The sequence below is a fragment of the Zerene cesonia genome, chromosome 22 (assembly GCF_012273895.1).
Source record: "Zerene cesonia ecotype Mississippi chromosome 22, Zerene_cesonia_1.1, whole genome shotgun sequence".
Taxonomy (NCBI): Eukaryota; Metazoa; Arthropoda; class Insecta; order Lepidoptera; family Pieridae; genus Zerene; species Zerene cesonia.
Window position 1 is genome coordinate 4,029,764 of NC_052123.1, and position 17,595 is coordinate 4,047,358.

A 17,595-nucleotide genomic window follows, 5' to 3' on the forward strand; every position below is an offset into this window, starting at 1 on the left:
ACCATAATACAATGTACACTCACCCAACCTCCGATATCCCCTATAATATACCCATATACCGTCACCACCCCACACTACGCCTTGTCTAGCTTATACAATCTATATTTGATATATGTCCGACCGCGACAACTAAATATCCCAAAAAACGTTCTTGTTACCCACTACGAATTAATGAATAAATACCTCCACTCCCCTCTATACGTATACGCACCTCCACCTAATATACATTCACCGTATAAACCCTCGATATCACAAACATATTGTATGCGTATACATTTTTTTTTTTACATAATTAATACAGATATTTCAAACATAACTTATATTATAATGAAAGCGAAAGTTCTATTGACAGATGAATTGTAAATTATATGCTTAAAATATTTAACACCAAAAATATTTAATTCTACGAACAGCAACACAAGTTTACACTTTGAAATCCTGCCTCACTTTCCTTACATATCTCACATCTTTTCAAATCCCGATATTGCATGTAAATGTGGCTTTTGTTTGCTTGTCTCGGTCTATATGTTCTATCAAATTGGGTGTGTTATGGGTAAGAGTAAGAGAAAAGGGTAAAACGGAGGAAGGTTCAAATGTATGGATGTAGTTGAAGATTTTGTTATTTTGTATACTGATATATATTATACTGTCTATTTGATATTTTGTATACTGTGTAATGATAATGCATGTATGTCAAATTATGTTTTAGGTTATAGGTAAAGGATAAGAATATTAGTCTAGATAATTACTATTATAACTAATCAAGCAACACAAAGATATATAACTTAGAATGCTACAGAAGTCTCACAAGTTACGATCACATAGAATTTCACAGTAAAGCACAAGTGTTTGTGCGATTTGGTATCACTGTATTTCACTACTGCACTGTGTTGAAAACCCGCATGATTTTGTGTTCGTAATTAAATTTTTGACAATTCTACTGTCGCATGACATTTGTAATACCCTCTCTTAAATGCACCGCACTTTGTAAGAAAATTTCGTATGGAATTATTTCTGAATCCTATTTTGCATGATTCGTAGAAATTTAAATGAATGGGTAGTATGGAGGTATACGATCTATCTACTGTAGTTTAATCGTAAGCATGTCATACCTTTGTGTAAACTATTTAAACGGATGGACCAATTTTGATAGTTTATAATAACGAAACTGGCTCCCAGTTTAATGTCGGGCATGTCGATATTTTTTTTAATATATCACTTTAATCTAACATACATAAGTAATTATATTATAAAAGGTTTAAACCGGATGACGTAACGACGTAGGTTTTATCACAGGCTTTTAGAGTTTAGCGTAGGAAAAGTTATTATAATTAGTTTAATAATCGTTAATTAAAAAGCTTTTCGAGAGGGTGTTAACTATATAATAACATCACGCTTAGTGGTTTGATGCTTACTCAAGCAAATATGGTCGTTTGTTCATTATTTATAGCTTTTAATCAGTTTATACAGACTAAAGTTGCTTAAAGAATCTTCGTGATTACTTTTGTGATCTTATCCACAGTGCTGATTTGTGTTCGAGGCCTGTGTTTTCGTTACTTAAACTGTTTATAAATAATTGAATAACGAACAAACGAATCGACTAACAGGTGCTGACGCTGACGCTTTAGGCTATGTTCATGTTAGGTTGGTGGTTTCTTAGATAACTTACAGATGTATATTATATAAAAAAAAAACTTTACATTAAGAAACGAATTAGCGATTTATTTGATACTAGCTTACCGCCCGCTCCTTCGTTCGCGTTGTGAAAGTATCTCCTATTTTTTCCTCACGAAAACCAAATATGATCATAGCCTAATCGCAACGATTATCGAGCATTACATGTGTCTATGTGTGAGCTAGTGACACTTTACACTCCGAAGTGTACACTACTTTACATCGAGTGATTTTCACAAGTGTCACTAACGCACCGCATTGTCGTTTAGTGTGTAATGTGTCGTTTGGTGTTGCAGTGGGCACCACTACGAGCGCTACGAATAACACAACCTCAACCGCCACCACGACAACGTCCAATTTTAAAAGACAGGTAATTTATAAAAGATGTCTATAGAAATTTCTGGATTCTATCTAAGATTCTAGATGATAAATGATAAATTCATTTATTGTAACGATTATAATATTTATTGTTTTATATAACTTTCAGAACACAATCGACTCGGCGTCTATTAAAGAGAACACAGCACGTATAGCGCAGATGCAGGTAAAGTTTTTTTTTGTTTCTCCGTATAATATGAAAGTGTATGTTTGTCTGTTTTTGAGTGTATTGATGTATGATTTTTGTAACGCCTTTACGTTATAAACACTGAACGGATTTTGTTAAATATAAGCTAAAAACGTTAAACGTAAGCTGTAAAGCTGTAAATTACTCGCTGTTTCTGACCACGAAACAAATGGTGATCAGAGACACCCTTTATTATTATAGTAGTAATATGATGTTTATAGAGTTGTAAGTGATAAAGCTTGTCCGGCAGGTGCAGGGCTCGCGGCCGACGTCGGCGGCGCCCAAGCTGGAGGCGCGCGCGCGCACGCTCACCGCGCAGCCGCGCCGCGCGCACTACGACGCGCCCGCCAAGCTCTCGCCGCCGCACGACGCGCCCGGGTGAGCGACACCCGCACGCACCCGCACCCACCCGCACCACACCAGCACCACACCCACACGCAACTGTACACTACACACACCCATACCTACACGCAACCGCAACTGTACACTACACACACCCACACCTACACCTATACGCAACTGTTCACTACACACACCCACACCTACACGCACCCGCAACAGTGCGTTACACACACCCACACCTACACCCACATCTATACGTAAATACTCACCTACATGTATGTGCTGTGTAACAGGTAATACGTGTGGCTGGTACAATTTTATTAAACGTGATACACGCTACACAATATATAACGTGCATACATCGTGCGTGGTACACACACCCACACCTATACGCACATGCACACTTACATATATGTCCTGTGTAACATGACAAGACATTAGGGGTTTTCATTTATCGAGCTGTGGATCAGTACACAACCAAGTTTGTAACGTATTGTGTATTTTTTATATTATATTAGTACACATGGACTGGACTGGATTTGTCGTACATGTTCTGTATCACATTTTTGTCTGTGTTTTGTGATCAAAATCACGTAAATCATACTGGATTACGGCTCATTGAAGTGCAGTTAGATTAGGGAAAAGGCTTTATAATTAATAATTATACAATATTACTATTTATTTATATTGTACATATAATATTTATACCGTATCTTATACTTATATAGGGTTGTTTGTGTGGTATGGTTCCCATGAATTAAAAATTATACGTAACCAAAAGCATGTTAATAATAAATATTCGATAATCATATTCTTCTTTCCCTAAAACTGAACTTTATGTAAGTTTACAGCTTTATTTGTAAATTTATTCATATATCATTATATACATCTCTTACTATTTTAACGTTGATGATGATGTTTTTGATGTGTTTAATATAAAATATATCTTATTTGTCATAATGGTATAATATAGGAACGTTGAAATTAAGCCATTCTAGTTTAAAAAAATGTATCTCGCTGCTATAAAGCTGTAAACTTACATGACATCCATATACCCAAATACGTATTGTCACATACGTACATACGCACATATACACGTGTACACGTGTACCGTGCGCGCGCGTCGCGGCGCATGCGCGAACTAACGTACGGCCCGCGTCCGAACAGCGCGGCGCAGGCGGACGGCAAGGGCGCGGCGGGCGCCAACGGGTCGGGCGCCGCGAGCGGGCCGCCCGCCGCCGCGACCAAGACGCACGTGAAGAGCGCGTCGATATCGTCCAGCGCGGGCGTGCAGCCGCTCGCCGAGGCGCCGCACAACGCGTCCGCGCGCGACCTCGCCACCAGACAGAGGTAGGCGGCCGGTTATCGCGCGGTTCGAACGCTCGGTTGTGCGAGGGGGACAGTGATGTGGGGGATTTGTCGCGTGCTTTCGCAGGCTTAGTAGACGTTGGGCGTGCGCTTGCGCACGCTACGATTTGCGCACGATGCGTTTTTAGTCATTGTTTGTTCAGTTTTTTTGTTAGTCTAAAATTGCAATTTCAGTATTTGTAATTGATCAAGTACATATTGAGCGATCGTTAGAGAAATTTTCTGAAGCGACTTTGCTTACATTAATTGTATATGCTACTAATATGTCACGTAAATAGAACCGTTGAAAATTTATATTGTTAACATAAGAAGAAATGTTATTTTAGCACTAAGGCGTGGATTTTATTTTAATAAAGCACATATGTTAATTAATTATTGTTTTGTATGAAAAAAAATATCATGATTTTTTTAAATCGTATTTAAACAAATTTGTACTCGTAACTTATTAGGTAAATAATTAAAAAATAAATAAAAAGGCTGTAACTGTTGATACTTATTTGATATTTATTTGAAAAAAAAATCATGATATTCTAGTTATTTAGTTTTTATATTATGTTTTGTACACGCTTATGGTTTTCCGAACACGTGCTTATCAAACACTGCGTATATTTTTTTTTTATTGTTTTCCTTTGTTTGAAAATTACTTGAATAGTAATTCGATAGTGCTGTAATTTGCACTTTAATATATTATGATGTGTTATAGTTTTGTTAAGTAGAAATTAAAGACATACCTTTTTTGCGTAACTACAAACGTACAATAATATACAGTTGAACAAGGATTCTCTTGCTATTTCGAATCGGTAAAAGTGCCTGGTCTGGTTTTTGAAGACGGCATATAATGTTTAGTATGTGGATTGTGATGTCTTTAATTTCTTAATTATTTTTCGTCTCTAAAGATTTTAAATTGTCACCTAGTTACAAATGGCAGGGGGGGAGGGGTTAGCGTGGCATCTTAATACTAATTCCGGTGTGTGAGTGAATGGGCGATGGCGATAGACGACCACACTGGACGTCACGGCAACCCCCCTCTCCTCCCCCCCTCTCAGTTTAGCACATAGCGTCCTATAGAGATATAAACAATGGATTGCACACATACTTTGTAAAAAGGTTCAGAGTAATTGTGAAACTAGTTTCTGTCTCTTTTCCACGCATCAATAATCAATAATGTTATCTCCATCTATTTGATTTGATGCTTCCCTATTTATTTGGCGGGTAAATAAATCCATTGTTTATATCCATAGTAGTTTTCAAATTATTAATACTATGTGCTTATTTGGTTTTACCACAAGCGCTTCTAGTTTAAAGAATTGTGATCACCTTTTTGTTTCTGATACAGACATGGAAGCAGATGGTATTCATTGTTATATATCGCGTATTGGACATGACGAACACCCGATTTTGATTTTATTGAATTGTTCAAATGATTCGTATATCAAATACGCGATGATAACCCTAAATGCACTCACTGTAACACCATTTGCCTTTGCCTTCTTTTAAACGAAAAGTTGTTAGAAAATGTTTGTTATTGTGTAATTTCTTTTTATTCCATCATAAAAAGAAATTAACACTATTGTTAATGGACATGAGCGTGATTTTGTACAATATTGAATTGGAAGTTATTTAAGTTTCGTTTCATTTTATTCTTCGTAAAAAAATCAACACGAATGCTATTTGTTGAGCACCGTACGCTCGTGTTTTTTTTTTTATTTTTTCCTTTTTTTTTTGTAACAGTCACTCGTTAAATTCTTGTTTTTTATATAAACACGTAGATTATATATATTTATTACTAGCACATTAATGAGTATGAACTTGTATCAATATGTTATTTCGCTTTTTAGTTGGTGTTATGGGTTTTGAAATAACAGCATGCGTAGTGTGTTAATCATAGATTTTTATTTAAGTAGTGTTCGATTTATCTATTTTTTATTATGTATTATAATATCGGTATTCTATATTAATGTGTATTTAGTCGGATTTCATCATATTATGCATGAATTTATCTATTTAATTAATTTTCCATAAGTAGTATATTATGATAATTCGCATTATGGAAATAACACGAAATTTATAAATCTATATTAAACACATGTTTCATCACCGTAATATGATTTGATATGGCGGTTGCTCGATTGATGGTTTCAAGCATAGGGTCAATAATCATAGATCTTAACATACTGCGATGATCGTTGAAAATATTGAAATAAATCGTTATTTATTTGAAAGAGTAAAACATATGTTCTATAATTGATGTCATTATTACGAATGCAACAAAAAACGTAATTCGTAATTTGTGTGTATATCACAAAAAACATGTTTTTTTCACGACGTCTCAATAACTAATAACTATTTAATAGGTTTCTTAAATTGATAAGAAGTAATCACTTCAATACTTACATAAATCACATCCAGTATTTTTATTGAAATCAACTAATCCACCACCAATATAAATAAACCAAATAAACCACAAACATACAGTGTTTCCTTAATAAACATACGAAAAATCACTAGAAAGATCCATATCATTTAATTTTTAACACGCTTTTATTATAAAATGTAATGTATTGTTATGTAACATTTCCAGCGTGAACTCGTCCCTGACGCCTGTGTCGGGCGGCGCGGGCGGCGCGGGCGGGGCGGGCGGCGCGGGGGGCGCGGCCGCGCGCCGCGACTTCCCCAACCCGCTCGTGTTCCCCAGGAACGTGCCCTCGCGGTCCACCTTCCATTCCGGTGAGTTGTATATGTACATATACAAACATACACCTACACCTACGTACATGTACACACGGTACACCTTCAATTTTGGTGAGTGTACACCACACGTAGCTACATGCATATACACCTACACCTACTACCTACTGGTTTGTGTATGTATACAAACTTAGATGTAGTTATGTACGTACTCACATGTGTGCATTATACTCTGGTTTCAAATTAATATTACACCCAGAGATAAAAGATAAACGACGTGTAAATATTAAATATACTTAATAAGTACCTAATATGTTGCCGTCATTATTTTTCTAATGGGTAAAGATATATTTTGGAGAATATTCCTATTCCCAACTGATAATCCTAATAAACATAATCACACTTACGCATGTATTAAATACAAAATTTAAATGTGTATTACATTCGAATTCCATGGAATTCACAGTTCGAAATTCGAACGCGAAATTGAAATTCGAACATGGCACGACAGGTCAGACGCGGTCGCGCGGCGGCAGCGCGGGCGGCGCGTACGGCGACGGCGGCTCGCCGCACCAGGCGCGCCCGTCCTTCTTCAGCAAGCTCTCCTCGAGGTTCTCCAAACGGTGCGTACACACACGCGCGCACGGCCACACGCACACGTACACGTATACACGACGTTACATGTATACACGCACACATTGATATATAGACACATACACGCAGTTACACACAAAATAAAAATATTCGAACACAACAAAGATACGCTTACAAGTTCAGGGGGCACACACACACGTAAGCGAACATATGTGTAAAACTGTATTACATATACACATACAGGCACAATGCTATAGAATTATAGGTAAGATATACACCTAAAAATAAATACAAGCGAATAGATGTTGATGTACGTATGTATACCGTATAATCACAAAAACGCACGGACACACATAAACATTCTAATGAGTATATTATGTTCATGATATTATAATTTGGATACAGATGTAAAATAATAAGACATTCTATCACACAAATGTCTATCAAAAATACAATTACATATAAAATGCACGCACCATTTTATTATGTGTATATTGGTGTACTGGTAATAAATATTTTTAAAACTTTTACTGATGTTATAACGCTAGCTTTCCTTCGTCTACGCGGGCAAAGCCGTGTGCGGAAATCTAGTAATATATAAAGATAAATTATTAGATTAATTTAAAACATAATAACAAACATTTTTCCATTGCGATTAATGTATCACACAGTTGCCTTGGTATGCTAAAATAGACTTTATTTATATTTTACATAAAATCTGCCTAACGTACTACGCACTAAAAATTTTCTTTGCACACATACACACACACACACACACACACACACACACACACACGCACAAACTAAATTGATCGTTGAAATAACCCTAAGCAATATCATCATTATAACAAGTTAATTTATTCAAAATGTTATCTGTAAATTTTTATTCACATCTCATCTTAAATTCTTGTTATTAACAACACTAAAACTAACAACAACTAGGACTGTAATTGAAAACTCTTGTGTAAATAGCTAGTTATTTTTATTAACAATGTTTAGGAACACTTTTATTTTACAAAACACTTCACATATATTTACAAGCAATAGATTAAACAAGATATATATTTATATAAAAATAATTCATAAAATACTATTGGCCTTATATTTTTTACGCCTAACTTCAAACACTACGTATAAAATAACACCCGATAAATAAACTCCTATTACTTAGATGACCCAATTCATCGATACTAAATAGATTAAGTTTTATAGATCTGTCTCTGTCACACATATACAAGTAAAACATTGAAGGATAGAGACGACGCTATACAATACTAACACACATGGAACATGAAATATAAAATTTCGTATAAAACATATTTCGTTCATTTTACCAAACGCTTCAGCTTCATTATAGTATTAAATTATCACTATTAATTGAATGACATTTAATGAATTCTTATTTATATTTAAAATTTTGTATTTTTTTTTTTATATATATTTAAATGTCGTTTAATGATTCAAAACTCATGCATCATTCACCGCATCGCTTCAATGTTAGCAAGCTTACAGCACTGTCATTAACATTTCACAATAAACAGTAAATATATATGTATATAATATAGTAATAAACTGACGCCAATGTGGCAGTAATTCTTAACTTTAAAAAAGGGTTGTGGAAAGACTCGTTGGATGGAGAACAGTTGAGCTTCTTTGATATTCTATTATTTCTCACTACTTCAAACAAGCTCGCATTCTTTGTTATTCTTTATATTTTTTTTCTTTATATTTTTTTGTTGTTGTTTGTAAATAATTTGACATAAAACGTAACACTATAATTATTATTGTCACTATCACCAAAATTTAACCATACGTTTTGTCTCGCCATACCAGTTCGCCATCGTTTTGTGTTTACTTAATTTGTTTAATGGAAATTATATTTATTGCTCAAATTGTCTCCCTCTAAATATTCCGTGCTCCATTTTGTTTTCGTTTTGTTTGTTTGATTTTTTTTTTGATCTCGCGTCAATACAGGGGATGCACGATGCTACCTATCTCCCGTAACGTACGCACAACGAATTTTTGTTTTTTTGTTTACGTTTATCGATATGATAAGCCCAACACTAGCGATTTGATATTGTACGATAAAAATACACATTCATTGCCTTGAAGTTCCTCAGTAGTGTACTAGCAAGCATGTCGTAATCCCCGTTCGATATCGAACGCTGTTTATACATATACTTTTATATATATTTTTTTTAATTCGGCATAGGCTAAGGCATATGTAGACGCAATGCCTCCATGCTTTTATTGTTGTAGCGCTTATAGTTTATCGATGTAAGTATTACCGGTTTTTCGACGTATGAGGTGTACGGATTTGCCAAAAAAAAAATAATAATAATAATATCGTTATTCGTGCATCCCCGTGACTACTGCGACGCCTAACCTAACCGTACGCTTCTACTAATGATTGTCGATCACTCACCGGTCTTTCTAGCCGCTTTATAGTTTTTCCACAACCCTTTTGTCAGACGTGTTATTACGGAGGGAGTTAGTGTTGTGCATCTATGTTTCGGCGCGAGAATTTTTTAACGGTTTTTTTTATTAAAAAAAAAAAGAAAAAAAAAGTGTTGGTGACAATGAGCCGGAGATGAAGAGGGGGGCGATTCGATTTGATTGGTCGTATCGCTTACCCGTTCCGTTCTACGCAGGTTGAATCAGAACCCGTGAGGCGTTGCCGCGTCGTCGAGGCGACGTTGCCGGCGTAGCAAAGGAAAATATCATGTGCAAAATTGTTATGCTTAATTTATGGTTACGTGTGGTTGTTGCTGTTCAGTGATTCAATGAAGAGTTTTCTTCTTTTTATTTTAATATCACGAAACATACCTTTTTGATGAAAACGGATAGCAGTTTCGTGACCATGTATGTCTCCATAACTGATTTATTGAATTTTTTACGGTCTTTTTTCCTATTAAAAGATTTTTTTTTCATTTTCGCACTTCATACAAAAGAAGCGATGAAATTTCAAGTATTACTAGAGTTATTGCATGTTTCTGTTTCGTAAATGCGTTGAATTATATAGATTGACCTTTATTACACGTGCAATAAAGTACACAATTGAAGTGCGGTAAAGTGAGAGCCATCATTTAGTGCGCTGAACAGGAACATTTTTTTTTTATAGTATATAGATTTGTTTATAAAGAGAGGAAATTGTTAACAATTTTTTATATCTAGGTGTAAGACGAATGTGTGAACAACCCATGAGAGTTCGGATGGCGGTTTTCATTAATTTTTTTTTTTTAATTGTCGCGACGACATTTTTGACTACATGTTATATTATTAGAACGTAATTAGTCAGTTTTGAACGTCTGGTAATAAAAAATGGAAATTTTATATATTTTTTTATTATATGCTTTGTCATGAAAAAAAAAGTGCATTTTCTTTTATTGATTGTCGATCTTCTACTGATATTTTTGTCATGTCACAACATCAAAAAAAAAAAAATTAAAATTAATTACGAGTGAAAATAAAACGGTTCTAATGATATAATATGTAGCAGAAATCTAGTCCCGTCGCGTGTCGCATTTCATCGTAGCTCTTAAGGAATTCGAGTTTTAGAAAACGAATTTTTAACATTCCAGGGTTATGTTTAGTTCACAATACAAGCACAAATCATATTTGTATGATTCATAGAGGATAATTTTATGATTTTTCGCGCGTCGAAGTGTTATCGAGACAGTGGCAAGTTGACTGAGCGGTTAGTGTTTATTATATTAATATTTGAAATAGTACTTTCTTTTTTGTAGGTATTATTTCACTGTGATGTAAATTCATTTTCTTTTGCACTCCTAAAATGTTGACTGAGATTCGAATTCAACAGAATATGTAAGCTGTATAATATGTCATTCTGACGTCTAAATGTGACACGAACGACCAGTTCATGTTTTGACGTCGGTAGTTTTTTTTTAATCCTACGAAAAGGTTGAGGTTTTTTTTTTGTTGAATTTGGAACTTTGTAGTAGAACTCGATTGGGGCGAGACAAGGAAGTTTTGAATTTGTCTAGCGTCGACTCTATCGCACGTTTCCAGTGAAGCGCGCAAAGATGGCGCCGCGCAAATTTAAAATTCGAACCTCGTAACAGATAACAAAAAGTTAGATAACATAATAGTTAACAGATGACTGCATCGGACTTACGTAGACTATATCTATATTTTTAAATAGTAAAAGTTTTGAGTGAGATAGCGGTATGTAGTGTTAAGACGACGTGGCCCAATATTGGTACAAATACTCAGTAGGTATTTACACATAAGAAATGCTTGAGGACAGCCCCGATTTATTTTCCTATATACCTAGTTTTGGGCCGAATAGAATTATAATATATATATTTTTTTCCCGTTTGATTGAGAATAATTTTTTTTTTATAATACGTAATTATTTTGAAGATCATTAACATTAATGATTTACATATTGATTTTTTTTTTTGGTTGATTGATAAAATCGAAATATTTTTTTTTTTTAATAACGCTATTTTTTGGAGATCAAAAACTGATATTGTAATCTTTTTAATGCTTAATCTCTTAATAGGGCGAATAAAGCAAAAGATATTTAAAACCTATTTTCGTCTAAATTATTTTTTGATTGTGAAAAAGCGTATAAAAAAAAATTCTAATATTTTTTTGTGTATTTTCCTCAGTATTGTGCTTACCATTTTAGGTAGCGATATATTTTCAATCAATGTACATATAAAGTACGTGTAATAAAATTTTGTGAATGGACAACTTTATAGGTATATATAAGATTATCATTTAAGGTATCTTGTACATAAAAAAAATATACATATATATCATCGTAACTCTTTATTATAATAAAAACTTTAACCGTAAGAATGAATACTTGGTTTCGATGTTTAATTATCTTATTATTATTTAATACACTAATTCACTGATTATCCGTTTCGCTTGCGGTGTATATTTTTTTCATGACGCATAAATTGTTGATCAGATTTATGTGAAAACCGGGGTGCTTTTTGGTTTAAAAAAAAAAATATGATTATGTATTCATGGAAGTATTTAAATTTTGATCTTAAAATTATGATTGATTTGTATTAGGCAACTTTTTTTGATGTTTGAATTATCATTAGTGGTATAATATATGTTTTTTTTTTATTTTTTACGGAATTTCGTATTTCAACTGCAACAGAGTGTCCGCACGCATATTCATTTTGTTTTTTTTTTTTCAATGGTTATAATATTTTAAGTTCAATGGAAATCACATTCGAGTTTTTGTTTCGATCCGTCCGTCAGACTGTCCAAGATTTTGTGATCCAGCAGAAAGATCTTTAATTTGTGTGTTCTTATGTGAAATGGCGGGAATTCACTAGTGACAGTTTATATTTATGTGCATTGTCATTTAGTGTACGAAAATATAATAGAGAACAACAGAAAACAAATAATTTTGGGTAGATGCTGTTAATTTGTTTAAAAGAAAAAATAAGATAAGGTGTTAATGAGGGCTGAGTTTTAAACTTTTTCAGACGCAGGTAATTAGTACTTAGGGAGAAGGTGTCGCGATGGTGATTTATTTGTCTCGGTACTCTTTCTCCCTCTGGTTGACGCGATTTTTAAATGACAGAAAGTGATGGATATCATATTAAGTAATGACGCCGTATCGAGTTTCAGCTATTCGTACACAAGAACACACAAGTTAAGAACAAATTCAACACGGCTATGACTAATTTACTATATCTATACGAACATTAACATTTAAAAATTGTAACACGGCTTCTTTTATAATTTGCATTTAGCTGTTTTATATTGTGATTTGTTAATTTCACAGTTGCGATTTGTATCAAAACGTATGAGGGAAAAAGAAATAAAAATAATTGTTTTTCCTTTGTTTTTTTTTTATTATTTAAATCGTGATTGTGGAATCGTAAATGCAGACGGTTTGTAAAGCAATATAATGTATGAATGTGTAACTCAGAATAATCAGTTTTTTTTTGGAATACCCTCATTGTTTTATTTGGACTGCCTTCTCCATACTTTTAAATAAATGACATTTGATATCAAGTGTGATTTTATAGAAAAATAGATTCGATTACGATTTATTTTGTCATATTTTTTTCACACAAAATTGTTTTTGTACGGGAAAAATTTAACTTTTTCAATGCGAATATAATATTGATTCATATAAATCCACGATTAACTGAATATACAGCGTGTTGTCTCTTTTACTCGCATAACTTTTCACATTCAATAGGATTGGGGTTATTAATAAATTTATATTGTATATATTTATGTGTATGTAAAACAATGATATTTAGTTATAAATATACATCTAAATACCACCAGTTTGTCGGTGTTGGGAGATTCCACTGGCCGTCAGAAACCGCGCATTTTTTCCTCTTTGGATATACAACGGAGGTATACGCGAAGTTTTTTTTTTTTAATTTAATTTGACCCGTTTTCTAACCGTTTTTTTTTATCACGATCTAATCTCGTGTGGGGCATTTGTGGTTCTTTTTTTAGAGATAAGTTTTTTGCTTTTTTTTTGTTGTTAAATATGGAAAATGTATGTTTTCTTAAATATTTGTATGGAAATATCCAAAATTCTTACTGTTATTTAGTTGAATTTGAACTATATTGATTTTTTTTTAATTGTTTGATTTTTATTCTGGGATGAAAAAAAAATCCAATCAGTATTCCAACGTAGCAGCCACAAGTAAACCACAGCGTGTCTCGATTGCATCTTGTTGAGAATCCGTTTGTTTGTTAATTATATTGTGCTCCAGCCGATTGTTTTGGGAAACTATTCTTTTGTCATCAAAAATACGTTTTCTTTTTGTTGCATACGTATTAGTTGTGATAAATTTTTTGTAAATACTTTGATTTTAATGAAGCATAAGGTTGTCTGTTCTGTTGCTATAAATAAACGAAAAGCTATAATTTTTTTTAAATTATAGTAAACAATTAGTATATAAGTTATAAGTTATATACATATATTTTCATACTTATTGAAGTTTATACATCGGCTGGATTACATTCGTCAAAGACCTTTCGACGTATTTTTTTTTAAGTTTTTTTTTTTTTTACTTTTTGAAATTTGTAACCAAAAAAATAACCGTTTGAGTGTGTTTATTATGATCTATCTTACAAGTGGATTGCATGAAATCACGATCTGTTTACTGACAACATTAACAACTCATGAACATTTAATATTAATAATTATTTACATATATATGTATTTACAACTTTTTATTATGTTTAGAGCCCCATTTTCTTCGATTAGTCATTTATTCTTATACGATTATAAGCGTCACAATACGTTATAACTTTTTTTTTTTAATTTTTGCGTATATTTCATTTTATTATCAAACATTATTAAAACAACATATAATTAATTATTATTCAGTAGATGTATGGGGTGTCGTAGGCTAAGGGGAAATAAATTCTGTCAATGTTATGTCCCTTTCGCTCTTCTATAACTTGACGTTTAGAGTGACAGGGGCAAAACATGAGGTTAGATGAATTTTAATAAGTCAACACACAGGTAAGTGTCGATGCGTCTGGCATGTTTTGTGATTGTCCGTATGTGAGTTGGCTTGCTTTTGTGTGCTTATCTTACACATTTTTTTTTCATGACGCAAGAGATGTTATATCAAGCTATTACCATGCTTATTGGCACAATTTCATACAGTTTATTCATATTATTTATGACCCGAATCCACGTAGGGAGGAAATATCGATTAATACGTTGAAGTTTTTAAATTGTTTCTTGAACGAGTATGATCGTTAATGGCTTGGTACAACACTAGAGAGCACAACGACCGCCCCTCCCTAGCCCCCTAGTGTTAGTTTTTATGTTTTTCTGTTTTTAGGCCTATGGATGGTACATCCCCGAAGCATGCGGTAGGCGCTAGTCCGCAAAATTTGCTTGGGTAATTATTCATATATTCATTTTAGACCCTTTGATTTATATGTTGTAAAATCGATGTTGGATGGTCGACAGTGGATGGTAGACATCCGCTGTATTCATTTAATATATTACCAGTGAATGGCCCACGTCACTGGTGAATGTAACATGCCACTAGTGAATGTAACACGTCACTGGTGAATGTAACACGTCACTAGTGAATGTAACATCTTATTAGTGAATGGCCCACGTCACTGGTGAATGTAACATTCCACTAGTGAATGTAACAAGTCACTAGTGAATGTAACATACCACTAGTGAATGTAACAAGTCACTAGTGAATGTAACAAGTCACTAGTGAATGTAACATACCACTAGTGAAATTAAAACGTCACTAGAGAATATCACACGTGATAGTAATAGTATGTTTCAGTAGATGATTGGAAATTTTGGTCGTGTATAATAGCGTTACAAAAGTGTGTAAAATGTTGTATTTTCTTGTGTTTGGTTTCACGCGAGTATTATACATTTAGAAATTAAAAACTTTTCAACACTGAACTTTTCAACACAGACTGACAGTCTCCCCGTGACCACGCTCGCTGTAAAGTGTTCGAAACGTCGGGTTAATAATATAATGAATAAATCGCGTTTAAAATCCGTTGAAAAGTTTTTAATTTCTAAATGTGTAAAATGTTTTTTACTGAATAGGATAGAAAGAATATCACTTAAAAATAGACCTTTTATAACGCTACTCTTTAAAATTTTCACTCTCCCTTCTAAATTGTATCTGTATAAATTTGTAGGAACGTTGTGATCTAGTTTTCATAGATTAGTTTTGCTTTAAATAACATATCATAAACACGGTGTTGCCAGCTCGCCATTCATTTCAAGTGTTGCCATCACTTAAAACTCATTTTTGTGGCTTGTGAATTAACAAAACTGATCGGAACACTAGAGGCTTGTGGGAGTTTCGAACATATACTCATGTAGTGTTCATTTGGTGAATTTTTAGGCTTAGATTTTGAAAATGATCAAGTTACCAAGGATCAGCACTAATTGAAGCAGAGTTTGAAGATATTGTGAAATCTTAAAATTTATTGGAGCTGATCGTACTTAATTTTGTTTCTTAGCAAAAAAAAAAGAAAAAATTCTAATATTTAAGCATACCGAATGGTTCTATAAACCAAATATTTCAGTCGCTATAAAATGCTTATATTCAGACGTTTTTAGCAACGCGTTAGTATCATAAAACTAAAAAGTCTGTTTTTAAAAGATGTTAAGTGTGAACTATTAAAGGAAAAAAAGAAGTTTTTTTTAGACAGGGATATTATTTCTTATGTTGTTCTCGGCTTTAACCCAATTTCAGTAAGCAATGGTCAGCATTTACAATAAAATTCGCCACTAACTGCGATGTCACACGAAAACTGGGTTAGTGAAATTGGGTCCGAAAATCGATTCGAAATGTGTGGCAATGTCAATAGTATTGATAGCATTATGTGCAATTACAGACAGGGTACAGAAGAGCAGGTCAAACCTCGCGTGTTGCGGTTCACATGGAGTATGAAGACCACGTCGTCGAGGGATCCCAACGAAATTATGGCTGAGATAAGAAAGGTGAGCCGTGTTTTGTGTATATATTTTATTTTGGAATTTTGGTCCATCTAATTAATTATAGGTAACTAGCTCTCCGCCTGCGGCTGCGCCCAGGTAGTCGAAAGTCATGATATTGTGAAGATTTTACCTGCATAGTTTCTGATCCGATGAGATTCCCGGCATAGATCCTATATCCTTTCTGGGATGGCAAACAGTGTTCATACAAAATTTTATTTAAATCGGTTGAGTGGTTTAGACGTGAACATTACAGTAAAGCGTCAAGATAAACTGTGTATAAAATTTCACCTACTAAAACAACGTAGATTGTTCTAAGCTTTAAACTCGCATCATTCCACAAAACAAGCCGATCGCTGAACAAATAGCGATGCGTTCTCTCGCAGGTGCTAGACGCGAACAACTGCGACTACGAGCAGCGGGAGCGCTTCCTGCTGCTGTGCGTGCACGGCGACCCCAACGCGGACTCGCTGGTGCAGTGGGAGATCGAGGTGTGCAAGCTGCCGCGGCTCTCGCTCAACGGCGTGCGATTCAAGAGGATATCCGGTAGGTGGGGGTGGGGGGAGTGAAGAGAGAGGGCCATGTCCTTCCTCGTACTTATCAGTACTTTCCTTTAGTCCTCTCGTCAATCCTTACTTCGTCCCTTTCTAATTTAAAGTTGGCAATCTATTTGTAGAGGTCTAAGATCTTACGCCTCTCCAAATGTTCACGGCCGGTGGTAGCGCTTGCGAGGTATATTCATGCTAGTTTGTGACTTTTGATAATAGACTAGTTCAATATGAATAGTTTTGTATAATGGATTACTATCCAGAATATAGAGATATATTATATGTAAAGAAATTAGATTTCTTTAAGCTATTTGTCTGTGGATAAAACAGTTCCTGTTTCACCTACATTATCATTA

General features: G+C 34.1%; 1 protein-coding gene across 19 annotated transcripts in view; it reads left to right on the top strand.

The window, feature by feature from the left end:
* Positions 1-17,595, top strand: part of LOC119836082 (serine/threonine-protein kinase MARK2-like) — a 159,296-nt gene that overhangs the window by 140,107 nt on the left and 1,594 nt on the right. For 14 of the 19 annotated variants that reach the window (XM_038361317.1, XM_038361313.1, XM_038361314.1 and 11 more), the window contains 10 exons: positions 1,971-2,044; positions 2,162-2,218; positions 2,490-2,617; positions 3,749-3,931; positions 6,531-6,676; positions 7,149-7,260; positions 13,523-13,594; positions 15,049-15,108; positions 16,592-16,697; positions 17,078-17,237. In XM_038361317.1, the coding sequence (XP_038217245.1) occupies positions 1,971-2,044; positions 2,162-2,218; positions 2,490-2,617; positions 3,749-3,931; positions 6,531-6,676; positions 7,149-7,260; positions 13,523-13,594; positions 15,049-15,108; positions 16,592-16,697; positions 17,078-17,237 (1,098 nt within the window). Of the gene's footprint in view, positions 1-1,970; positions 2,045-2,161; positions 2,219-2,489; positions 2,618-3,748; positions 3,932-6,530; positions 6,677-7,148; positions 7,261-9,882; positions 13,179-13,522; positions 13,595-15,048; positions 15,109-16,591; positions 16,698-17,077; positions 17,238-17,595 lie in introns of those variants that run through there. The other 5 variants (XM_038361308.1, XM_038361309.1, XM_038361312.1 and 2 more) reach the window with 5 other exon arrangements.